Source organism: Oncorhynchus clarkii, unplaced genomic scaffold (genome assembly GCF_045791955.1).
Source record: "Oncorhynchus clarkii lewisi isolate Uvic-CL-2024 unplaced genomic scaffold, UVic_Ocla_1.0 unplaced_contig_5680_pilon_pilon, whole genome shotgun sequence".
Classification (NCBI taxonomy): Eukaryota; Metazoa; Chordata; class Actinopteri; order Salmoniformes; family Salmonidae; genus Oncorhynchus; species Oncorhynchus clarkii.
Window position 1 is genome coordinate 161116 of NW_027260990.1, and position 26385 is coordinate 187500.

The 26385-nt window shown below is 45.4% G+C and overlaps 1 protein-coding gene and 1 long non-coding RNA gene across 2 annotated transcripts in view; one reads left to right on the forward strand and one right to left on the reverse strand.

Moving 5' to 3' along the window:
• The first annotated feature begins 15656 nt into the window (after positions 1–15656).
• LOC139402815 (uncharacterized) lies at positions 15657–16173 on the forward strand. Its single transcript, XR_011633272.1, has 2 exons — positions 15657–15838; positions 15905–16173. It is a non-coding gene; the product is annotated as an uncharacterized lncRNA (long non-coding RNA).
• An 878-nt stretch (positions 16174–17051) lies between these two features.
• LOC139402822 (protocadherin-7-like) overlaps positions 17052–26385 on the reverse strand; it is a 79102-nt gene continuing 69768 nt past the window's right edge. Inside the window, exon 7 of the mRNA XM_071146749.1 lies at positions 17052–18963. Within this exon, the coding sequence (XP_071002850.1) occupies positions 18389–18963 (575 nt within the window). The 3' untranslated portion in view covers positions 17052–18388. The remainder of the gene's footprint in view (positions 18964–26385) is intronic.

Below are 26385 nucleotides of genomic sequence, written 5' to 3' on the forward strand. Positions count from 1 at the left end.
TTCTGGATGATAGCGGGGTGAACAGGCAGTGGCTCGGGTGGTTGTTGTCCTTGATGATCTTTATGGCCTTCCTGTGACATCGGGTGGTGTAGGTGTCCTGGAGGGCAGGTAGTTTGCCCCCGGTGATGCGTTGTGCAGACCTCACTACCCTCTGGAGAGCCTTACGGTTGTGGGCGGAGCAGTTGCCGTACCAGGCGGTGATACAGCCCGCCAGGATGCTCTCGATTGTGCATCTGTAGAAGTTTGTGAGTGCTTTAGGTGACAAGCCAAATTTCTTCAGCCTCCTGAGGTTGAAGAGGCGCTGCTGCGCCTTCTTCACGATGCTGTCTGTGTGGGTGGACCAATTCAGTTTGTCTGTGATGTGTACGCCGAGGAACTTAAAACTTACTACCCTCTCCACTACTGTTCCATTGATGTGGATAGGGGGGTGTTCCCTCTGCTGTTTCCTGAAGTCCACAATCATCTCCTTAGTTTTGTTGACGTTGAGTGTGAGGTTATCTTCCTGACACCACACTCCGAGGGCCCTCACCTCCTCCCTGTAGGCCGTCTCGTCGTTGTTTGTAATCAAGCCTACCACTGTTGTGTCGTCCGCAAACTTGATGATTGAGTTGGAGGCGTGCGTGGCCACGCAGTCGTGGGTGAAAAGGGAGTACAGGAGAGGGCTCAGAACGCACCCTTGTGGGGCCCCAGTGTTGAGGATCAGCGGGGTGGAAATGTTGTTGCCTACCCTCACCACCTGGGGGCGGCCCGTCAGGAAGTCCAGTACCCAGTTGCACAGGGCGGGGTCGAGACCCAGGGTCTCGAGCTTGATGACGAGCTTGGAGGGTACTATGGTGTTGAATGCCGAGCTGTAGTCGATGAACAGCATTCTCACATAGGTATTCCTCTTGTCCAGATGGGTTAGGGCAGTGTGCAGTGTGGTTGAGATTGCATCGTCTGTGGACCTATTTGGGCGGTAAGCAAATTGGAGTGGGTCTAGGGTGTCAGGTAGGGTGGAGGTGATATGGTCCTTGACTAGTCTCTCAAAGCACTTCATGATGGCGGAAGTGAGTGCTACGGGGCGGTAAATTGAGAAAGGGCCTATGTGAAAATGCATTAATTGAGAGGGCGAGAAAGAGAGATGTTGTGATTGTACAACTCAGGTGTGTTCTGTAATTATAATAGCATGATGTTGGAAGATGAAAACCGTACAATGTCCACACTTCACTTCCATTGAAAACAACTGTCTGGCTCCCCTAGTGGTATGACCTGGGTACTGCATGTACAGGTGGCCCTGTTGTCACTTGTCACCACCTGTGTATCTTAGCCCTGGGCCCTTGTCCACAAAGCCTCTCAGAGTGGGAGTGCTGATCTAGGATCAGTTTAGTCTTTTATAGACCATAATGAATAAGATTAAATGGACAGATCCTAGATCAGCACATATTCTACACTGAACAAAAGTAAAAACTCAACATATGATTTTATTGAGTTAGAGTTTATGTGAGGAAATCAGTCAATTTAAATAAATTAATTAGTCCCTAATCTATGGATTTCTCATAACTGGGCAGGGGCACAGTCATGGGTGGGCCTGTCTCCCAATTGGGTGGGCCTATGCCCTCCCAGGCTCAGACAAACAGAATGGTGGGCCTGCAGAGTCAGGCCCAGACAAACATAACTAGTTTTTCCCCACCAAATGGATTTATTACAGACAGAAATACTCCTCAGTTTCACAAGCTGTCCAGATGGATGGTCTCAGACGATCCCTCAGGTGAAGAAGCCGGATGTGGAGGTCCTGGGTTGGCGTGGTTACACGTGGTCTGTGGTTGTGAGGCCGGTTGGACGTACTGCCAAATTCTCTAAAACAACATTGGAGTCGGCTTTTGGTATCGGCTTATGGTAGAGAAATGAACATTCAACAACTCTGGTGGACCTGTGTAATGCTCATGCTGTGTAATCAGCTTCTTGATATGCCACATTTGATATGCCACACTGTCAGGTGGATGGATTATCTTGGCAAAGGAGAAATGCTCACTAACAGCGATGTAAACAAATTTGTGCACAAAATTGGAGAGAAATAAGCTTTTTATGTGTGTATGGAACATTTCTGTGATCTTGTACTTCAGTTCATGAAACATGCGACCAACACTTTGCATGTTTAATTTATATTTCTGTTCAGCATAAGACCCTTTGGTGATACAGGCCCTGGTCCTGGGTGTCCCCTGTCTATACCAGGGTGATTATCCTGGTTGTCCCCTGTCTATACCAGTGTATTTATCCTGGGTGTCCCCTGTCTATACCAGTGTGTTTATCCTGGTTGTCCCCTGTCTATACCAGTGTATTTATCCTGGTTGTCCCCTGTCTATACCAGTGTATTTATCCTGGTTGTCCCCTGTCTATACCAGTGTGTTTATCCTGGTTGTCCCCTGTCTATACCTGTGTATTTATCCTGGTTGTCCCCTGTCTATACCAGTGTGTTTATCCTGGTTGTCCCCTGTCTATACCAGTGTATTTATCCTGGTACTGGTTGTCCCCTGTCTATACCAGTGTATTTAACCTGGGTGTCCCCTGTCTATACCAGTGTATTTATCCTGGCTGTCCCCTGTCTATACCAGTGTATTTATCTGGGTTGTCCCCTGTCTATACCAGTGTGTTTATCCTGGTTGTCCCCTGTCAATACCTGTGTATTTATCCTGGTTGTCCCCTGTCTATACCAGTGTATTTATCCTGGTCCTGGTTGTCCCCTATCTATACCAGTGTATTTATCCTGGTTGTCCCCTGTCTATACCAGTGTATTTATCCTGGTTGTCCCCTGTCTATACCAGTGTGTTTATCTTGGATGTCCCCTGTCTATACCAGTGTATTTATCCTGGTCCTGGTTGTCCCTTGTCTATACCATTGTATTTATCCTGGTTGTCCCCTGTCTATACCAGTGTATTTATCCTGGTCCTGGTTGTCCCCTGTCTATACCAGTGTATTTATCCTGGTTGTCTCCTGTCTATACCAGTGTATTTATCCTGGTTGTCCCCTGTCTATACCAGTGTGTTTATCCTGGTTGTCCCCTGTCTATACCAGTGTATTTATCCTAGTTGTCCCCTGTCTATACCAGTGTATTTATCCTGGTCCTGGTTGTCCCCTGTCTATACCAGTGTGTTTATCCTGGTTGTCCCCTGTCTATACCAGTGTATTGATCCTGGTTGTCCCCTGTCTATACCAGTGTGTTTATCTTGGTTGTCCCCTGTCTATACCAGTGTATTTATCCTGGGTGTCCCCTGTCTATACCAGTGTATTTTCCTGGTTGTCCCCTGTCTATACCAGTGTATTTATCCTGGTTGTCCCATGTCTATACCAGTGTATTTATCCTGGTTGTCCCCTGTCTATACCAGTGTATTTATCCTGGGCGTCCCCTGTCTATACCAGTGTATTTATCCTGGTTGTCCCCTGTCTATACCAGTGTATTTATCCTGGGTGTCCCCTGTCTATACCAGTGTATTTATCCTGGGTCTCCCCTGTCTACACCAGTGTATTTATCCTGGTCCTGGTTGTCCCCTGTCTATAACAGTGTATTTATCCTGTTCCTGGTTGTCCCCTGTCTATACCTGTGTATTTATCCTGGTTGTCCCCTGTCTATACCAGTGTATTTATCCTGGTCCTGGTTGTCCCCTGTCTATAACAGTGTATTTATCCTGGTCCTGGTTGTCCCCTGTCTATACCAGTGTATTTATCCTGGTTGTCCCCTGTCTATTCCAGTGTATTTGTCCTGGTCCTGGTTGTCCCCTGTCTATACCAGTGTATTTATCCTGGTCCTGGTTGTCCCCTGTCTATACCAGTGTATTTATCCTGGTCCTGGTTGTCCCCTGTCTATACCAGTGTATTTATCCTGGGTGTCCCCTGTCTATACCAGTGTATTTATCCTGGGTGTCCCCTGTCTACACCAGTGTATTTATCCTGGTCCTGGTTGTCCCCTGTCTATAACAGTGTATTTATCCTGGTTGTCCCCTGTCTATACCAGTGTATTTATCCTGGGTGTCCCCTGTCTATACCAGTGTATTTATCCTGGTTGTCCCCTGTCTATACCAGTGTATTTATCCTGGTTGTCCCCTGTCTATACCAGTTTATTTATCCTGGTTGTCCCCTGTCTATACCAGTGTATTTATCCTGGTTGTCCCCTGTCTATACCAGTGTAATTATCTTGGTTGTCCCCTGTCTATACCAGTGTATTTATCCTGGGTGTCCCCTGTCTATACCAGTGTATTTATCCTGGGTGTCCCCTGTCTATACCAGTGTATTTATCCTGGGTGTCCCCTGTCTATACCAGTGTATTTATCCTGGGTGTCCCCTGTCTATAACAGTGTGTTTATCCTGGTTGCCCCCTGTGTATACCAGTGTGTTTATCCTGGTTGTCCCCTGTCTATACCAGTGTATTTATCCTGGTTGTCCCCTGTCTATACCAGTGTATTTATCCTGGGTGTCCCCTGTCTATACCAGTGTATTTATCCTGGGTCTCCCCTGTCTACACCAGTGTATTTATCCTGGTCCTGGTTGTCCCCTGTCTATAACAGTGTATTTATCCTGTTCCTGGTTGTCCCCTGTCTATACCTGTGTATTTATCCTGGTTGTCCCCTGTCTATACCAGTGTATTTATCCTGGTCCTGGTTGTCCCCTGTCTATAACAGTGTATTTATCCTGGTCCTGGTTGTCCCCTGTCTATACCAGTGTATTTATCCTGGTTGTCCCCTGTCTATTCCAGTGTATTTGTCCTGGTCCTGGTTGTCCCCTGTCTATACCAGTGTATTTATCCTGGTCCTGGTTGTCCCCTGTCTATACCAGTGTATTTATCCTGGTCCTGGTTGTCCCCTGTCTATACCAGTGTATTTATCCTGGGTGTCCCCTGTCTATACCAGTGTATTTATCCTGGGTGTCCCCTGTCTACACGAGTGTATTTATCCTGGTCCTGGTTGTCCCCTGTCTATAACAGTGTATTTATCCTGGTTGTCCCCTGTCTATACCAGTGTATTTATCCTGGGTGTCCCCTGTCTATACCAGTGTATTTATCCTGGGTGTCCCCTGTCTATACCAGTGTATTTATCCTGGGTGTCCCCTGTCTATACCAGTGTATTTATCCTGGGTGTCCCCTGTCTATAACAGTGTGTTTATCCTGGTTGCCCCCTGTGTATACCAGTGTGTTTATCCTGGTTGTCCCCTGTCTATACCAGTGTATTTATCCTGGTTGTCCCCTGTCTATACCAGTGTATTTATCCTGGTTGTCCCCTGTCTATACCAGTGTGTTTATCCTGGTTGTCCCCTGTCTATACCAGTGTATTTATCCTGGTTGTCCCCTGTCTATACCAGTGTATTTATCCTGGTTGTCCCCTGTCTATACCAGTGTTTTTTATCCTGGTCCTGGTGATAAAAAGTGACATTTTTTAAGTTTTTAGACATCGGATTACACTAATCAAATTCATCATCAAACCTGTGATTAGTGGAATCAGGTGTTCCGTGCACTCAGAAAGTATTGAGACCCCTTGACTTCCACATTTTGTTTATGTTACAGCCTTATTCTATAATGGATTAAATAGTGTTTTCCCAGCAACACACAATACCCCATAATGACATCACAATACCCCATAATGACATCACAATACCCCATAATGACATCACAATACCCCATAATGACATCACAATACCCCATAATGACATCACAATACCCCATAATGACATCACAATACCCCATAATGACATCACAATCCCCCATAATGACAAAGCAAAAACAGGTTTTCAGAAAAATTTGCAAATGTATAAAAAAAATAAAAAATGAAAATATGACATTTTAATGTAAGTATTCAGACCCTTTACTCAGTACTTTGTTGAAGCACCTTTGGCAACGATTACAGCCTCAAGTCTTCTTGGGTATGACGCTATAAGCTTGGCACACCTGTATTTGGGGAGTTTCTCCCATTCTTCTCTGCAGATCCTCTCAAGCTCTGTCAGGTTGGATGGGGAGCGTCGCTGCACAGGTATTTTTAGGTCTCTGAGATCTTCGATCAGGTTCAAGTCTGGGCTCTGTCTCGGCCACACAAGGACATTCAGAAACTTGTCCCGAAGCCACTGCAGTGTTGTCTTAGCTGTGTGCTTAGGGTTGTTGTCCTGTTGGAAGGTTAACCTTCGTCCCAGTCTGAGGTCCGGAGCGCTCTGGAGCAAGTTTTCATCAAGGACCTCTCTGTACTTTGCCCCGTTCATCTTTCCCTCGATCCTGACTAGTCTCCTAGTCCCTGCCACTGAAAACATCCCAAACAGCATGATGCTGCCACCACCATGCTTCACAGTAGGGAGGTGCCACCACCATGCTTCACCGTAGGGATGGTGCCAGGTTTCCTCCAGATGTGATGCTTGGCATTCAGGCCAAAGAGTTCAGTCTTAGTTTCATCAGACCAGAGAATCTTGTTTCTAAGAGTCCTTAAGGTGCTTTTTGGCAAACTCCAAGTGAACAGTTATGTGCCTTCACCGTAGGGAGGTGCCACCACCATGCTTCACCGTAGGGATGGTGCCACCACCATGCTTCACCGTAGGGAGGTGCCACCACCATGCTTCACCGTAGGGATGGTGCCACCACCATGCGTCACCGTAGGGAGGTGCCACCACCATGCTTCACCGTAGCGAGGTGCCACCACCATGCTTCACCGTAGGGAGGTGCCACCACCATGCTTCACCGTAGGGATGGTGCCAGGCTTCCTCCAGATGTGATGCTTGGCATTCAAACTCCAAGTGAACAGTTATGTGCCTTTTACAGAGGCTGGCCACTCTACCATAAAGGCCTCTCTGACCAAGGCCCTTCTCCCCCGATTGCTCAGTTTGGCCGGGCAACCAGCTCTAGGAAGAGTCTTGGTGGTTCCAAACTTCTTCCATTTAAGAAAGATGGAGGCCACTGTGCTCTTGGGGACCTTCAATGCTGCAGACATTTTTTGGTTCCCTTCCCCAGATCTGTGCCTCGACACAACCCTGTCTCGGAGCTCTATGGACAATTCCTTTGACCTCAAAGCTTGGTATTTGCTCTGACATGCACTGTCAACTGTGGGACCTTTATATAGACAGGTGTGTGCCTTTCCAAATCATGTCCAATCAATTGAATGTACCACAGGTGTACTCCAATCAAGTTGTAGAAACATCTCAAGGATGATCAATGGAAACAGGATGCACCTGATCTCAATTTGGGGTCTCATAGCAAAGGGTCTGAATACCTATGTAAATAAGATATTTCTCTCTCCTGTCTGCCAGGTCTGAGAGACTGGAAACTACACCCAACCCGTTACCTACAGACACATCCTGTCTACCAGGTCTGAGAGACAGGAAACTAGACCCAACCCATTACCTACAGACACATCCTGTCTTCCAGGTCTGAGAGACTGGAAACTACACCCAACCCATTACCTACAGACACATCCTGTCTCCTGTCTACCAGGTCTGAGACTGGAAACTAGACCCAACCTGTTACCTACAGACACATCCTGTCTCCTGTCTACCAGGTCTGAGACTGGAAACTAGACCCAACCTGTTACCTACAGACACATCCTGTCTACCAGGTCTGAAACAGGAAACTAGAACCAACCCGTTACCTACAGACACATCCTGTCTACCAGGTCTGAGACAGGAAACTAGACCCAACCCATTACCTACAGACACATCCTGTCTCCTGTCTACCAGGTCACATAAACTCACAATCCTAACGTTGCCTTGCTCTGTGCTACACAGGACCACCCATGTTTATAACTACTGTCCACTGCAGTGTTGTATATTCAATTATTATTAATGTCTGAACACTCAAGCTACTACAGAAAGAATAGCAGTGATCACTGATCACTCAGACGACAACAGAAAGAACAGCAGTGATCACTGATCACTCAGACTACAACAGAAAGAACAGCAGTGATCACTGATCACTCAGACTACAACAGAAAGAATAGCAGTGATCACTGATTACTCAGACCTCAACAGAAAGAACAGCAGTGATCACTGATCACTCAGACCTCAACAGAAAGAATAGCAGTAATCACTGATTACTCAGACCTCAACAGAAAGAATAGCAGTGCCAGCCTTGCACTGTTTATCTGTCGCCACCTGGTGGTTATCTTTGGTGTTGCGTGTACAGTACATTGAGTATCACCATGGTTACAACGTATTTACTCCTCAGATGGGCATCTATATTTCGTTATGTTTAGATATATGTATATATATATGTATATATGTATATGTATCAATATATGTAGACATGTACTTATTTATTTATTTTTAGGTTTACACTTGCTTATATATAAGTATATAGCTCAATTTATTGTTAAATACTTCAAGATACAGTACCAGTCTAAAGTTTGGACACACCTACTCATTCAAGGGTTTTTCTTTATTTTTACTATTTTCTACATTGTAGAATTATAGTGAAGACATCAAAACTATGAAATAACATTTATGGAATCATGTGGTAACCAAAAAAAGTCAGAGAATGCCAAGAGTGTGCAAAGCTGTCATCGAGGCAAAGGCTGGCTACTTTGAAGAATCTAAAATCTAACATATATTTTGATTTGTTTAACACTATTTTGGTTACTACATGATTCCATATGTGTTATTTCATAGTTCTGATGTCTTCACTTTTATTCTACAATGTAGAAAATAGTAAAAATCTAGAAAAAAACCTTGAATTAAGTAGGTGTGTCCAAACGTTTGACTGGTACAGTATGTATTTAAGGATTTGTTGTCGTTTGTTGTATGAAATCCCCTGTTTGATGAGATGACGTAATGGATACAACTTCTATGTGGTTATTATAGCGGAACCATTAATTAATTGAACAAGTACAATTGCATATATGTCCTGTTCATGTCCACTATTACTGTATGTTAAACCATTGTATACCTTTCGAGTTGTAATGTTGGTTGTTGGCCACTAGGTGTCGTCGGTGATCCAGATAAACAGGGTCCTCAGCTCATTTTGACTCCCTCCCAAATACCACCCTATTCCCTCTATACTTTACTACTTTCTCAACTCCTCGGGCTTGTATCTGTTCTATCCCATAGGGCTCTGTTCAAAAGGCAGTGCAATATATAGGAGATAGGGTGTCATTTGTCTAGTTGTCAATGCTAGATCGACTAATTTGTTCTAGTCTTGTCGTCTAGTTTGGTCTAGTCTTGGTTGTCTAGTTTGGATTAGTCTTGGTTGTCTAGTTTGGATTAGTCTTGGTTGTCTAGTTTGGATTAGTCTTGGTTGTCTAGTTTGGATTAGTCTTGGTTGTCTAGTTTGGATTAGTCTTGGTTGTCTAGTTTGGTCTAGTCTTGTCGTCTAGTTTGGTCTAGTCTTGGTTGTCTAGTTTGGATTAGTCTTGGTTGTCTAGTTTGGATTAGTCTTGGTTGTCTAGTTTGGATTAGTCTTGGTTGTCTAGTTTGGACTAGTCTTGGTTGTCTAGTTTGTTCTAGTCTTGGTTGTCTAGTTTGGATTAGTCTTGGTTGTCTAGTTTGGACTAGTCTTGGTCGTCTAGTTTGGCCTAGTCTTGGTTGTCTAGTTTGGTCTAGTCTTGGTCGTCTAGTTTGGCTTAGTCTTGGTTGTCTAGTTTGGCCTACTCTTGGTCGTCCAGTTTGGCCTAGTCTTGGTTGTCTAGTTTGGTCTAGTCTTGGTCGTCTAGTTTGGCTTAGTCTTGTCGTCTACTTTGGCCTACTCTTGGTCGTCTAGTTTGGCCTAGTCTTGGTTGTCTAGTTTGGTCTAGTCTTGGTTGTCTAGTTTGGCCTAGTCTTGGTCGTCTAGTCTTGTCGTCTAGTTTGGCCTAGTCTTGGTCGTCTAGTCTTGTCGTCTAGTTTGGTCTAGTCTTGGTTGTCTAGTTGGGCCTAGTCTTGGTCGTCTAGTCTTGTCGTCTAGTTTGGTCTAGTCTTGGTTGTCTAGTTTGGCCTACTCTTGGTCGTCTAGTTTGGCCTAGTCTTGGTTGTCTAGTTTGGTCTAGTCTTGGTTGTCTAGTTTGGTCTAGTCTTGGTCGTCTAGTTTGGCCTAGTCTTGGTTGTCTAGTTTGGCCTAGTCTTGGTTGTCTAGTTTGGTCTAGTCTTGGTTGTCTAGTTTGGTCTAGTCTTGGTCGTCTAGTTTGGTCTACTCTTGGTCGTCTAGTTTGGTCTAGTCTTGGTTGTCTAGTTTGGCCTACTCTTGGTTGTCTAGTTTGGCCTACTCTTGGTCGTCTAGTTTGGTCTAGTCTTGGTCGTCTAGTTTGGTCTAGTCTTGGTCGTCTAGTTTGGTCTACTCTTGGTCGTCTAGTTTGGTCTAGTCTTGGTTGTCTAGTTCGCTTTTTTAGATCATCTAGTCCTCTTTATTTTATTTTATTTTACAGATCCTTTTTTGTAGATCCCAGTTGACTTCTCTAGAATATAATCTCTCTCCTTAATGGTTTGGCTTTGGAGGTGAACAGTGAAGTATACCTGCTGGAGCGCGTGCTATGGGTGGGTGTTGCTATGGTGACCAATGAGCTGAGATAAGGCAGAGCTTTAACTAGCAAAGACTTATAGATGACCTGGAGCCAGTGGGTTTGGCGACGAATATGTAGCGAGGACCAGCCAACGAGAGCATACAGGTCGCAGTGGTGGGTGGTATAAGGGGCTTTGGTGACAAAACGGATGGCACTGTGATAGACTGCATCCAATTTACTGAGTAGAATATTGGAGGCAATTTTGTAAATGACATCGCCTAAGTCAAGGGTTGACAGGATAGTCAGTTTTAACGAGGGTATGTTTGGCAGCATGAGCGAAGGAGGCTTGGTTGCGAAATAGGAAGCAGATTCTAGATTTAACTTTGGATTGAAGATGCTTAATGTGAGTCTGGAAGGAGAGTTTACAGTCTAGCCAGCCACCTAGGTATTTGTAGTTGTTCACATATTCTAAGTCAGAACCGTCCGGAGTAGTGATGCTGGGTGGGCAGGCGGGAGCAGGCAGCTATCGGTTACTTGCGTTTAAGAGCAGTTGGAGGCCACAGAAGGAGAGTTGTATGGCGTTGAAGCTCTTTTGGAGGTTTGTTGAATTGAGTCGGCTCGAGAATTGAACCCTGTGGCACCCCCATAGAGACTGCCAGAGGCCCGGACAGCAAGCCCTCCGATGTGACACACTGAACTGTATCAGAGAAGTACTTAGCGAACCAGGAGAGGCAATCATTAGAGAAACCAAGGCTGTTGAGTGTGCCGATGAGAATACCTCTCACGACTGTCTTGGTGTGCTTGGACCATGTTAGTTTGTTGGTGATGTGGACACCAAGGAACTTGAAGCTCTCAACCTGCTCTCCACTGCAGCCCCGTCGGTGAGAATGGGGGCGTTGACTCGGTCCTCTTTTTCCTGTAGTCCACAATCACTCCTTTGTCTTGCTAGGTTTAGCATTTTCAAACCAAAAACATCAATGTACCAGATATTAGCATGTGTTAAATGTCACGACTCAATCTGAGGCACATTATAGAGCAGAGTACTGGACATACTACAATGAGTCTTTAAAAGGCATTTTCCCCAACGTTCAAGGATATCGCCTTCATGGTAAACACTGTGAATTTTTTAAATATGTTTTATTTTTAACCTTTATTTAACTAGGCAAGTCAGTTAAGAACAAATTCTTAGTTACAACGACGGCCTAGGAACTGCCTGTTAAGGGGCAGAACGACAGATCTGTACCTTGTCAGCTCGGGGATTCGAACTTGCAACCTTTCGGTTACTAGTCCAACGCTCAAACCACTAGGCTACAAACACGACCCCCGACCCTGCCGCCTCTACACTCTAACCACTAGGCTACAAACACGACCCCCGACCCTGCCGCCTCTACACTCTAACCACTAGGCTACAAACACGACCCCCGACCCTGTTGGCTCAAGTGTAAATTAGAAGTCTAATGCAATGTGCTGCTCTATAAGGCACTCTGGATTGAATCCCGAACCGGAGTACAAATTACAAAATGCAACTTTTAAAATGTTTCAAGGAGCTTTTAATGTCAATGTCAAACTTGTACACATCATCATCATCATCATCATCATCATCATCATCAAACCGATCTGTAACAACAACTCTGTGTGACTGAAATGGGACCCTTTTCCCTCTATAGTGAACTACTGTTGACCAGGGCCCTCTATAGTCCACTACTGTTGACCAGGGCCCTCTATAGTCCACTACTGTTGACCAGGGCCCTCTATAGTCCACTACTGTTGACCAGAGCCTTCTATAGTCCACTACTGTTGACCAGGGCCCTCTATAGTCCACTACTGTTGACCAGGGCCCTCTATAGTCCACTACTGTTGACCAGGGCCCTCTATAGTCCACTACTGTTGACCAGGGCCCTCTATAGTCCACTACTGTTGACCAGGGCCCTCTATAGTCCACTACTGTTGACCAGGGCCCTCTATAGTCCACTACTGTTGACCAGAGCCTTCTATAGTCCACTACTGTTGACCAGGGCCCTCTATAGTGAACTACTGTTGACCAGGGCCCTCTATAGTCCACTACTGTTGACCAGGGCCCTCTATAGTCCACTACTGTTGACCAGGGGCCCTCTATAGTCCACTACTGTTGACCAGGGCCCTCTATAGTCCACTACTGTTGACCAGGGCCCTCTATAGTCCACTACTGTTGACCAGGGACCTCTATAGTCCACTACTGTTGACCAGGGCTCCCTCTATAGTCCACTACTGTTGACCAGGGCCCTCTATAGTCCACTACTGTTGACCAGGGGCCCTCTATAGTCCACTACTGTTGACCAGGGCCCTCTATAGTCCACTACTGTTGACCAGGGCTCCCTCTATAGTCCACTACTGTTGACCAGGGCCCTCTATAGTCCACTACTGTTGACCAGGGCCCTCTATAGTCCACTACTGTTGACCAGGGCCCTCTATAGTCCACTACTGTTGACCAGGGCCCTCTATAGTCCACTACTGTTGACCAGGGCCCTCTATAGTCAGTCCACTACTGTTGACCAGGGCCCTCTATAGTCCACTACTGTTGACCAGGGCCCTCTATAGTCCACTACTGCTGACCAGGACCCTCTACAGTCCACTATTTTTGACCAGGGCCTTCTATTGTCCACTACTGTTGACCAGGGCCCTCTATAGTCCACTACTGTTGACCAGGGCCCTCTATCGTCCACTACTGTTGACCAGGGCCCTCTATAGTCCACTACTGTTGACCAGGGCCCTCTATAGTCCACTACTGTTGACCAGGGCCCTCTATCGTCCACTACTGTTGACCAGGGCCCTCTACAGTCCACTACTGCTGACCAGGGCCTTCTATTGTCCACTTTATAAGGAATAGGGTACCATTTCGGGAAGCACACCTCGTCCTCGTAATCATTAGAAAATGCATTAAGTTGAATAATTAATGAATCCCAGTTAATAATAGAGCAGCAACAGATAAATTAAAAAAAGAGAAAATCAAGAGGAAAAAAAAATGTTTTTTTTTTTTTTTAATGCAAAAATGAAACAGGTAAAACATGCTTTTTTGTCTGTTATTAACGTTGTTCTCTGTTCTGCGTGTTCTACGGGTTCCTCGGTTCTACTGGGTAGTTCTTAGGGTTCTATAGATGGCTATTAGGTAATCGACCAATCAGGATTTCAAAAGGCACTCCAGACCTGTTATCACCCTGTCCTCTATCTCTCTCCAGGCCTGTTATCACCCTGTCCTCTATCTCTACAGGCCTGTTATCACCCTGTCCTCTATCTCTCCAGGCCTGTTATCACCCTGTCCTCTATCTCTCCAGGCCTGTTATCACCCTGTCCTCTATCTCTCCAGGCCTGTTATCACCCTGTCCTCTATCTCTCCAGGTCTGTTATCACCCTGTCCTCTATCTCTCTCCAGGCCTGTTATCACCCTGTCCTCTATCTCTCTCCAGGCCTGTTATCACCCTGTCCTCTATCTCTCTCCAGGCCTGTTATCACCCTGTCCTCTATCTCTCTCCAGGCCTGTTATCACCCTGTCCTCTATCTCTCTCCAGGCCTGTTATCACCCTGTCCTCTATCTCTCCAGGCCTGTTATCACCCTGTCCTCTATCTCTCTCCAGGCCTGTTATCACCCTGTCCTCTATCTCTCTCCAGGCCTGTTATCACCCTGTCCTCTATCTCTCTCCAGGCCTGTTATCACCCTGTCCTCTATCTCTCCAGGCCTGTTATCACCCTGTCCTCTCTATCTCTCCAGGCCTGTTATCACCCTGTCCTCTATCTCTCCAGGCCTGTTATCACCCTGTCCTCTATCTCTCCAGGCCTGTTATCACCCTGTCCTCTATCTCTCCAGGCCTGTTATCACCCTGTCCTATATCTCTCCAGGCTTGTTATCCCCCTGTCCTCTCTATCTCTCCAGGCCTGTTATCACCCTGTCCTCTCTATCTCTCCAGGCCTGTTATCACCCTGTCCTCTCTATCTCTCCAGGCCTGTTATCACCCTGTCCTCTATCTCTCCAGGCCTGTTATCACCCTGTCCTCTCTATCTCTCCAGGCCTGTTATCACCCTGTCCTCTCTATCTCTCCAGGCCTGTTATCACCCTGTCCTCTCTATCTCTCCAGGCCCACATAACAGGGCTAAGAAGAAGTGATTTAAATTGTCTTTAAACGTGCAGTATATAAAACAGACATACTCCCACACCGTGCCAGCCTCCCAAATGCCGCCCTAATCCCTGCACACTTCACGACTTTAGCCGACTTTTGACGACTGACCCCCTCCCTATATGTCTTCTATAGGGACTAGGGTGCCATACCATACGCAGACACAGATTGATGTTCCTATAGGTCCGTGTTCGGCCGGGGAAGGAAAGGTAGGGTAGTATGGTAGTAGGGTAGGATGTCTGTACGAGACTCTGCATTAAAACAGCAGTTTGACTTCCCGGGAAGAAAAGACCTGTCTTGTAATAAAACACAAATCATTGTTTTCAGAGTCTCTTGTAGCAAAGTTCTCCTGGTCCGTTAGGGCTAACTCAGCTCCTGAATCCAGACCCTGTGGGTTGGAATCCAGCTCCATGATTTCCGTATATCCAGGGACAGTGTGGTCATGGTTACTACATAGTGTGTACTATATGTCAGTGGCTCAAGGTGAGCTAGAAAACCCGGTAAGATTATGGCGTAGAAAGACCAATCCCCTTCGAGCATTCCGGATTGGAACCCAACGTTCTGGAACTAGAAGCCAAACAGAACTTCTGTTCATTGTCACATCAGCGCACCGCTGAGTCCAGTCCACCAATCACAGAGCTTCAGAGACAGCCGGTTGGGAGACAAGAGGTTAGAGGGAGGAAGGTTTGAGAAGGTCAGTGACACCATAGAGGAGAGTGGAGAGAGAGAGAGAGGGGAACCATAGAACTACAACTCAATTCTAACTCACATTCTGGGGGATTGAATTAGAACTCAATTCTAAATCGAATTCTAAGGGATGGAATTAGAACTCAATTCTAAATCGAATTCTAAGGGATTGAATTAGAACTCAATTCTAAATCGAATTCTAAGGGATTGAATTAGAACTCAATTCTAAATCGAATTCTAAGGGATTGAATTAGAACTCAATTCTAATTTTAAGGGTTTGAATTAGAACTCAATTCTAATTCTAAGGGTTTGAATTAGAACTCAATTCTAATTCCAAGGGTTTGAATTAGAACTCAATTCTAATTCTAAGGGAGAATTCATGGTTTTGTTTTCATGTAGAAACCCAGCCGCTTGCTTTACAAACAACGTACTGTACACATTGTGTCAAGTCTTACCTGAGAGTTGGTTAGTGTGTAACTGAAGTTAAAGTCACTGATTATATGGTAAGTGATCTTTCTTTAGACTTTTAAGGTGTAGACGATTCTGGCTTCCTTTTAGAAAGGAGACAAGGAGAGGATGCTATTTTAGATGGTTAAGGTGTAGATGATTCTGGCTTCCTTTTAGAAAGGAGACAAGGAGAGGATGCTATTTTAGATGGTTAAGGTGCAGCCCCTGGACCCTACAGTCCTTCCACGGGGTGATAAGGAGTTTCTCCTTTTCTCTCAAATTGCTACAGCGAATAACCTCACCGAGGGACGCGGTTTCTCTCTCTTCCTCTCCTCGTGATGACTTCACACACTGATGCTCTCTCTCCCTCTCTCCTTCTATCCTTCTCCCTCACATACAAACACACACATAGAAACATACATCATGTTTTCAGAGATGCATAATATCTCCAAAAAGAAGGCGTCTGGTTTCCCACTCCCCCCCCCCCCCCCCCCCCCCAAAAATAACAAATTAGCATTTAGCTGTTTTTATTCCATGCAGAAGAAGAGTTCGAGTTATTTTTTTGACCCGAAAATGTTGGTTTGTTCTATGTACTGTTAGAGGAATAGTTTAAACATCCCTTTAATGTAGAGCCGCTATATAGACCAAAACATCCCTTTAATGTGTTGAAAGACTTATTTAAATACAAGTTGACATGAAGGGGGGGGGAGAGGAGGGGAGGGGGAGGGGGGTGAAGATGGGGGGGAAGAGGGGGGGGGGGGCAGGCAAAAAGCTAGTTTTCAGAGGCAACATGTTATATGTTAAAGTATGGTTAAATGCATGTAGATACATTATGTGTGTGTGTGTGTGTGTGTGTGTGTGTGTGTGTGTGTGAGAGTGTGTGTGTGTGTGTGTGTATGTGTGTGTGTGTGCATGTCGCACGTCTATGTTGTGTGGGTATGGTTTCATTGAGTGTGTGTGTGTGTGTGTGTGTGTGTGTGTGTGTGTGCATGTCGCACGTCTATGTTGTGTGGGTATGGTATCACTGAATGTGTGTGAGTGTGTGTGTGTTTCACTACATTGTGTGTGTGAGAGAGGGAAGATCCTGATATACATAATGAATGAAGTAACTGGTGCTCAGCACGGTAGAATAATGGCCTTAATGAATGGATGACAGTGTTGGAACACTGCCAGTCTAAACCACATAAACCACATATCTGTACAGTCTAGGTAACTAACTAACCACTAACTTTCCCAAAATCCCCAGGTTTTTTTCAGGAATCCCGATTATAAAAGATTCCTCGGATTAGGTAGGAAATCCGTAATCCTCCAACCAGGATTTCTGAAAAACCTTGGAATTTTGGGAGAGACTAGAATTTAGCTTCAGCAAGAGTAGAGCAGAAAGACAGAAAAAGTGTCATTTTTTCATTAGAAAAAGCTGGGAAACGTTGGCACTGATACTCGTATGGACCTCGTATTCCCAGGGATTCTGGCTCATATCTGTGTTAACGTCACATTGTTTTTGCCTCCCAAGTCTTTTGTGTTTTCAAAAATACCTGATGTTTTTTTTTCAATCAGTTATCTTTTCCTAAATCCTCGTCTTTGCCAAAGAATCCGATTGGTTGTTACTGAAAAATATATTGTCCGTGATTGGTTAGATTCTGATAATCCTTGTTGTACGGTTGGTTAATATCTCGATGCTACTTGTCAATAATGCCATATGATGATTGGTGGATTAGGTTTAAATCACATTTGATTGATGAGCATGAAATCCATTCAAATTCCTTTTTACAACGACAGCTCGTTGGTCCTACCGTTTGATTGGTTAAACCTTCATGGCGTCCCGTCATCGGGTTCGCCACATTAGTCAGATTCAGATCTGTCCGATCATAAGTCTTCAAATCAAATTGCATTGGTCACATACACCTCAGCGAGTGTTCCCATTGGTCCTGAGGCGTGTACGGCGTCAGGCCCAGTTCCTCCATCTCTCTCCCATCTCCCCACAGCTCCCCTGTTGGTGGGAGGTTAGACATGCATCTGATTAACTTTAAAGAGTATTAAAAAAAAAGAGAGAAGAAAGAAGTTAACACTTGACACTGATCTCAGTTCAGTATTGTGTTGCTTCCTGTAATACTTCAGGTTAGGATTCAGGGAAGAGTAAACTGATCCTAGATCTGTTTTTTGAGAGAAACTTCTACCCAGATTAGATGAAGTCAGTCAGAACTGCTCTCTCTCTCTCCCAAAGGAGATCCATGGATCCATCTCCCTCCTCACCATCCACATAAATATGATGTTTTTAGTATCCAAAAGTTCAGATTCGATTAAATCGTAGTTTTCTTTGGGGGATGGGGGTGGGGTGGGTGTTCAGTTAATTCACACCATTCATCTTTTTTATTTACACCTTATAGTAATTTCTTCTTGGAGTCTAAGGTCCCAGTGTCCTTTTTTTGTGGTTTTGTAGTTGTGTGGTGTCTTGTCTCCAAAACCAACCCAAACCCACTGAGCGGTCCTCTCTTCTTATGGTGTTGTTATTATTGTTATTATTGTTATTATTCACAGCTGGTCAAAGTTCTCAACAAAGGAACTACAACAGAAATTGACCATTTCATTCCAATGTCTAGAAGTGGGCTGTTCCATTTCATCAGAACAAACAGGGATGGAATGTTCCATTCCATCAGCAAAGGGGTGCAGCAGCAGTGGACTGATCCATCCATCCTGCTCTTACAGGTAGACCTCTCTACGGGAGAGCGTGAGGCACGACGTGGTCTTGTAGTCCCCGGTCCTAGTTAATGGTATAACTTCCGGAGGGTTGACCCTGCCCTGACCCCCCCTATCCTCCTCGTGATGGCGTCTCCCGAACCCGGCGGAGCTGAACGTGTCGTACGACGCTGACGTCATCTTCCGGTTGAGTAGGTTCCGGTTGTGGTCGCCCATGTTCCGGTTCATCCTGTCTCTGCCCACCAGGCTGCCGAGAGGATCCCCATTAGCTAACGGTAACCTCTGACCTCCTCCGCCGACTCCCACGCTGACTACGCCCGGTTCGGAACTCCCGGCGCTGCCGGCGCTCTCGCTGTCACTATCTTCCTCATCATCGTCGTCATGGTTATTGTTGTTGTCGTTGCCAGGGGAGGCGAAGGTGGACAGGCGGGGCGGCTCGCTGACGTGGCGCTGGCGCTGGTGTTGCCGAGGCGACGGGCGGATAGCGGCGGGCATCCAACAAGTGTCGGAGTGTCCAAACTCATCACACTCCCTAGTGCACTTCCCTGTCAGGGCTACGTCTGGGAGCTGTCTGGCATCTGGAGAAAGAGAAGGATGGAGGGAGGGAGGGAGGGAATGTGAGAGGGAGGGAGGAGAGAGGGAGGGAGGAGAGAGCGAGGGCGTGTGAGAGGGAGGGAGGAGAAAGGGAGGGGAGAGGGAGGGAGGGAGGAGAGAGGGAGGGAGGAGAGAGCAAGGGAGTGTGAGAGGGATGGAGGAGAGAGGGAGTGGAGAGGGAGGGGGGGAGTGTGAGAGGGAGGGAGGAGAGAGGGAGGGAGGAGAGAGCGAGGGTGGAGAGAGGGAGGGAGGAGAGAGGGAGGGAGTGTGAGAGGGAGGGAGAGAGAGCAAGGGAGGAGAGAGCGAGGGAGTGTGAGAGGGAGGGAGGAGAGAGGGAGGGAGAAGAGAGCGAGGGAGTGTGAGAGGGAGGGAGGAGAGAGGAAGGGAGGGGAGAGGGAGGGGAGAGGGAGGGAGGAGAGAGGGAGGGAGGAGAGAGGGAGGGGAGAGGGAGGGAGGAGAGAGCGAGGGAGTGTGAGAGGGAGGGAGGAGAGAGGGAGGGAGGAGAGAGGGAGGGAGGAGAGAGGGAGGGAGGAGAGAGCGAGGGAGTGTGAGAGGGAGGGAGGAGAGAGGGAGGGAGTGTGAGAGGGAGGGAGGAGAGAGCGAGGGAGTGTGAGAGGGAGGGAGGAGAGAGGAAGGGAGGGAGGAGAGGGAGGGGAGAGGGAGGAGAGAGGGAGGGAGGAGAGAGGGAGGGAGGAGAGAGCGAGGGAGTGTGAGAGGGAGGGAGGAGAGAGCGAGGGAGTGTGAGAGGGAGGGAGGAGAGAGGGAGGGAGGAGAGAGCGAGGGAGTGTGAGAGGGAGGGAGGAGAGAGGAAGGGAGGGGAGAGGGAGGGGAGAGGGAGGAGAGAGGGAGGGAGGAGAGAGGGAGGGAGGAGAGAGCGAGGGAGGAGAGAGGGAGGGAGGAGAGAGCGAGGGAGTGTGAGAGGGAGGGAGGAGAGAGCGAGGGAGTGTGAGAGGGAGGGAGGAGAGAGGGAGGGAGGAGAGAGGGAGGGAGGAGAGAGGGAGGGAGGAGAGAGGGAGGGAGGAGAGAGCGAGGGAGTGTGAGAGGGAGGGAGGAGAGAGCGAGGGAGTGTGAGAGGGAGGGAGGAGAGAGGGAGGGAGTGTGAGAGGGGAGAAAGATATATTGTTAGAATATAATACAGACTCAATCAAACACATTTTAGCTGCCTGGCATCTACAGTTAAGTGGAGGGAGAGAGAGAGAAAGTATATAAATATGGTATTTAAAAAACATGGGAAATATATTGGCAAACAGACAAACAGACAGACAGAGATACTTACATACTAGATATATAAAAGGAGAGAGAGACACAGAGAGACAGAGACAGAGACACAGAGAGAGAGGGGCAGAGAGACAGACAAACAGACTTACATACTAGATATATAAAAGGAGAGAGAGACACAGCGAGACAGAGACACAGAGAGAGAGGGGCAGAGAGAGAGGGGCAGAGAGAGAGGGGCAGAGAGAGAGAGGCAGAGAGAGAGGGGCAGAGAGAGAGGGGCAGAGAGAGAGGGGCAGAGAGACAGACAAACAAACAGACAGACAGAGATACTTACATACTAGATATATAAAAGGAGAGAGAGACACAGCGAGACAGAGACACAGAGAGAGAGGGGCAGAGAGAGAGGGGCAGAGAGAGAGGGGCAGAGAGAGAGGGGCAGAGAGAGAGGGGCAGAGAGAGAGGGGCAGAGAGAGAGGGGCAGAGAGAGAGGGGCAGAGAGAGAGGGGCAGAGAGACAGACAAACAAACAGACAGACAGAGATACTTACATACTAGATATATAAAAGGAGAGAGAGACACAGCGAGACAGAGACACAGAGAGAGAGGGGCAGAGAGAGAGGGGCAGAGAGAGAGGGGCAGAGAGAGAGGGGCAGAGAGAGAGGGGCAGAGAGAGAGGGGCAGAGAGAGAGGGGCAGAGAGACAGACAAACAAACAGACAGACAGAGATACTTACATACTAGATATATAAAAGGAGAGAGAGACACAGCGAGACAGAGACACAGAGAGAGAGGGGTAGAGAGAGAGGGGCAGAGAGACAGACAAACAGACTTACATACTAGATATATAATCGAGAGCATAGTGTATATAACTGAATAGAAAAATACTGACTGCATTCAAGGGATTCAAAGCTTTTCCTAAAATATAATAACACGTTCCAACAGCCCCAAAAGGTCAAAGGTTCAAATGTCAAAGGTCAATCTGTTAAGGACTGATGTCATATGTGAGAGGATTATGCCTACAGGAGACAGATTTATTTATTTAAAGGTGTCTCTAAATCATTTTTTAAAGGGATCTCTACATGTCACATGTGAGAGGATTATGCCTACAGGAAATGGATGCATCTAGACTTATTTAAAGGGATCTCTACATGTCACATGTGAGAGGATTATGCCTACAGGAAATGGATGCATCTAGACTAATTTAAAGGGATCTCTAGATATGTGAAGTGCATAGAGGGACACATTTAAAATGAGTAGGTGAGACTAATCACTGTAGACTGATCTGAGGTCAGTTAAATGGTAATGTATTAAGGTCAGTTAAATGAGTAGGTGAGACTAATCTCTGTAGACTGATCTGAGGTCAGTTAAATGGTAATGTATTAAGGTCAGTTAAATGAGTAGGTGAGACTAATCACTGTAGACTGATCTGAGGTCAGTTAAATGGTAATGTATTAAGGTCAGTTAAATGAGTAGGTGAGACTAATCTCTGTAGCCTGATCTGAGGTCAGTTAAATGAGTAGGTGAGACTAATCTCTGTAGACTGATCTGAGGTCAGTTAAATGAGTAGGTGAGACTAATCTCTGTAGACTGATCTGAGGTCAGTTAAATGAGTAGGTCAGACTAATCTCTGTAGACTGATCTGAGGTCAGTTAAATGAGTAGGTCAGACTAATACTGTAGACTGATCTGAGGTCAGTTAAATGAGTAGGTGAGACTAATCTCTGTAGACTGATCTGAGGTCAGTTAAATGGTAATGTATTAAGGTCAGTTAAATGAGTAGGTGAGACTAATCACTGTAGACTGATCTGAGGTCAGTTAAATGGTAATGTATTAAGGTCAGTTAAATGAGTAGGTGAGACTAATCTCTGTAGCCTGATCTGAGGTCAGTTAAATGAGTAGGTCAGACTAATCTCTGTAGACTGATCTGAGGTCAGTTAAATGAGTAGGTCAGACTAATACTGTAGACTGATCTGAGGTCAGTTAAATGAGTAGGTGAGACTAATCTCTGTAGACTGATCTGAGGTCAGTTAAATGAGTAGGTCAGACTAATCTCTGTAGACTGATCTGAGGTCAGTTAAATGAGTAGGTCAGACTAATACTGTAGACTGATCTGAGGTCAGTTAAATGAGTAGGTGAGACTAATCTCTGTAGACTGATCTGAGGTCAGTTAAATGAGTAGGTCAGACTAATCTCTGTAGACTGATCTGAGGTCAGTTAAATGAGTAGGTCAGACTAATACTGTAGACTGATCTGAGGTCAGTTAAATGAGTAGGTGAGACTAATCTCTGTAGCCTGATCTGAGGTCAGTTAAATGAGTAGGTCAGACTAATCTCTGTAGACTGATCTGAGGTCAGTTAAATGAGTAGGTCAGACTAATACTGTAGACTGATCTGAGGTCAGTTAAATGAGTAGGTGAGACTAATCTCTGTAGACTGATCTGAGGTCAGTTAAATGAGTAGGTCAGACTAATCTCTGTAGACTGATCTGAGGTCAGTTAAATGAGTAGGTCAGACTAATACTGTAGACTGATCTGAGGTCAGTTAAATGAGTAGGTGAGACTAATCTCTGTAGACTGATCTGAGGTCAGTTAAATGAGTAGGTCAGACTAATCTCTGTAGACTGATCTGAGGTCAGTTAAATGAGTAGGTCAGACTAATACTGTAGACTGATCTGAGGTCAGTTAAATGAGTAGGTGAGACTAATCTCTGTAGACTGATCTGAGGTCAGTTAAATGAGTAGGTCAGACTAATCTCTGTAGACTGATCTGAGGTCAGTTAAATGAGTAGGTCAGACTAATACTGTAGACTGATCTGAGGTCAGTTAAATGAGTAGGTCAGACTAATACTGTAGACTGATCTGAGGTCAGTTAAATGAGTAGGTCAGACTAATACTGTAGACTGATCTGAGGTCAGTTAAATGAGTAGGTCAGACTAATACTGTAGACTGATCTGAGGTCAGTTAAATGAGTAGGTCAGACTAATCTCTGTAGACTGATCTGAGGTCAGTTAAATGAGTAGGTCAGACTAATACTGTAGACTGACCTGAGGTCAGTTAAATGAGTAGGTCAGACTAATCTCTGTAGACTGATCTGAGGTCAGTTAAATGAGTAGGTCAGGCTGATCTCTGTAGACTGATCTGAGGTCAGTTAAATGAGTAGGTCAGACTAATCTCTGTAGACTGATCTGAGGTCAGTTAAATGGTAATGTATTAAGGTCAGTTAAATGAGTAGGTGAGACTAATCTCTGTAGCCTGATCTGAGGTCAGTTAAATGAGTAGGTCAGACTAATCTCTGTAGACTGATCTGAGGTCAGTTAAATGAGTAGGTCAGGCTGATCTCTGTAGACTGATCTGAGGTCAGTTAAATGAGTAGGTCAGACTAATCTCTGTAGACTGATCTGAGGTCAGTTAAATGAGTAGGTCAGACTAATACTGTAGACTGACCTGAGGTCAGTTAAATGAGTAGGTCAGGCTGATCTCTGTAGACTGATCTGAGGTCAGTTAAATGAGTAGGTCAGACTAATCTCTGTAGACTGATCTGAGGTCAGTTAAATGAGTAGGTCAGACTAATACTGTAGACTGATCTGAGGTCAGTTAAATGAGTAGGTCAGGCTGATCTCTGTAGACTGATCTGAGGTCAGTTAAGCGTGTTAAGGTTAGCAGGGTAAGATTACCTCTTATTATTGCTGAGAACCTTATCGTTATTTTTGTAGAGTAAAACGTTGCCATAGCAACCACCTGTCTCTCATGGAAACAAAGACATTTTCTCTTTCATAAACCAGAAATCCAGGGAACGGTCATAGGTCAACGGTCGTAGGTCAACGGTCACAGGTCAACGGTCGTAGGTCAACGGTCGTAGGTCAACGGTCGTAGGTCAACGGTCGTAGGTCAACGGTCGTAGGTCAACGGTCGTAGGTCAACGGTCATAGGTCAACGGTCATAGGTCAACAGTCATAGGTCAACAGTCATAGGTCAACGGTCACAGGTCAACGGTCATAGGTCAACAGTCATAGGTCAACGGTCATAGGTCATAGGTCAACAGTCAATGGTCATAGGTCAACGGTTATAGGTCATGATCCCATCATCATTGTACTTCCCCCTCTTATTAACATTCACATGGAAGCTGAAATGTAATTTACTGACTAGAAGCTTCTAAGTTATTACATGACTTTTCCAAGAGTTTTCAGAGTGGATTTCTAAATGAAACGAGTTCCACAAATGTACAGTCATGTCCAATCAGAAACCTAGTTTACGTCCAATCGGAAATGTCCAATCAGAAACCTAGTTTATGTCTAATCAGAAACGTGGTTTATGTCCAATCGGAAACCTAGTTCATGTCCAATCAGCCAATCGGAAACCTAGTTTATGTCCAATCGGAAACCTAGTTTATGTCCAATCGGAAACCTAGTTTACTTCCAATCGGAAACCTAGTTTATGTCCAATCGGAAACCTAGTTTACTTCCAATCGGAAACCTAGTTTATGTCCAATCAGAAACCTAGTTTATGTCCAATCGGAAACCTAGTTTATGTCCAATCGGAAACCTAGTTTATGTCCAATCAGAAACCTAGTTTATGTCCAATCAGAAACCTAGTTTATGTCCAATCGGAAACCTAGTTTATGTCCAATCAGAAACCTAGTTTATGTCTAATCAGAAACGTGGTTTATGTCCAATCGGAAACCTAGTTCATGTCCAATCAGCCAATCGGAAACCTAGTTTATGTCCAATCGGAAACCTAGTTTATGTCCAATCGGAAACCTAGTTTACTTCCAATCGGAAACCTAGTTTATGTCCAATCGGAAACCTAGTTTACTTCCAATCGGAAACCTAGTTTATGTCCAATCAGAAACCTAGTTTATGTCCAATCGGAAACCTAGTTTATGTCCAATCGGAAACCTAGTTTATGTCCAATCAGAAACCTAGTTTATGTCCAATCAGAAACCGAGTTTATGAAAAAATATTGAAACATGTATCAAGTCAATTACCAACACCAATACCAACACCAAAATGACACCTACACCAACACCAATACCAATACCAACACCAATACCAACACCAATACCAATACCAATACCAATACCAAAACCAACACCAACACCAATACCAACACCAATACCAATACCAATACCAATACCAATACCAATACCAACACCAATACCAACACCATCACCAACACCAATACCAACACCAATACCAATAGCAACACCAACACCAACACCAATACCAATACCAACACCAACACCAATACCAATACCAATACCAACACCAATACCAACACCAATACCAATACCAATACCAACACCAATACCAACACCAAAATGACACCTACACCAACACCAATACCAATACCAATACCAATACCAATACCAATACCAATACCAATACCAATACCAACACCAATACCAATACCAATACCAACACCAATACCAATACCAATACCAACACCAACACCAATACCAATACCAACACCAACACCAATACCAACACCAACACCAATACCAATACCAATACCAACACCAAAATGACACCTACACCAACACCAACACCAATACCAACACCAAAATGACACCTATACCAACACCAACACCAATACCAATACCAACACCAATACCAATACCAACACCAATACCAACACCAAAATGACACCTATACCAACACCAACACCAATACCAATACCAACACCAATACCAATACCAACACCAAAATGACACCTATACCAACACCAACACCAACACCAATACCATTACCAACACCAATACCAACACCAATACCAACACCAAAATGACACCCATACCAACACCACTACCAACACCAGACCAACACCAATAACAACACCAATACCAACACCATAACGACACCAACACCAATACCAACACCAATACCAACACCAACACCAATACCAACACCAATACCAACACCAACACCAACACCAACACCAATACCAACACCAATACCAACACCAATACCAACACCAAAATGACACCCATACCAACACCAATACCAACACCATAACGACACCAACACCAATACCAACACCAATACCAACACCAATACCAACACCAACACCAATACCAACACCCATATCAACACCAATACCAACACCATAACGACACCAACACAAACACCAATACAAATACCAACACCATACCAACACCAATACCAACACCAACCAATATTAATTTCACCCCTCAAACT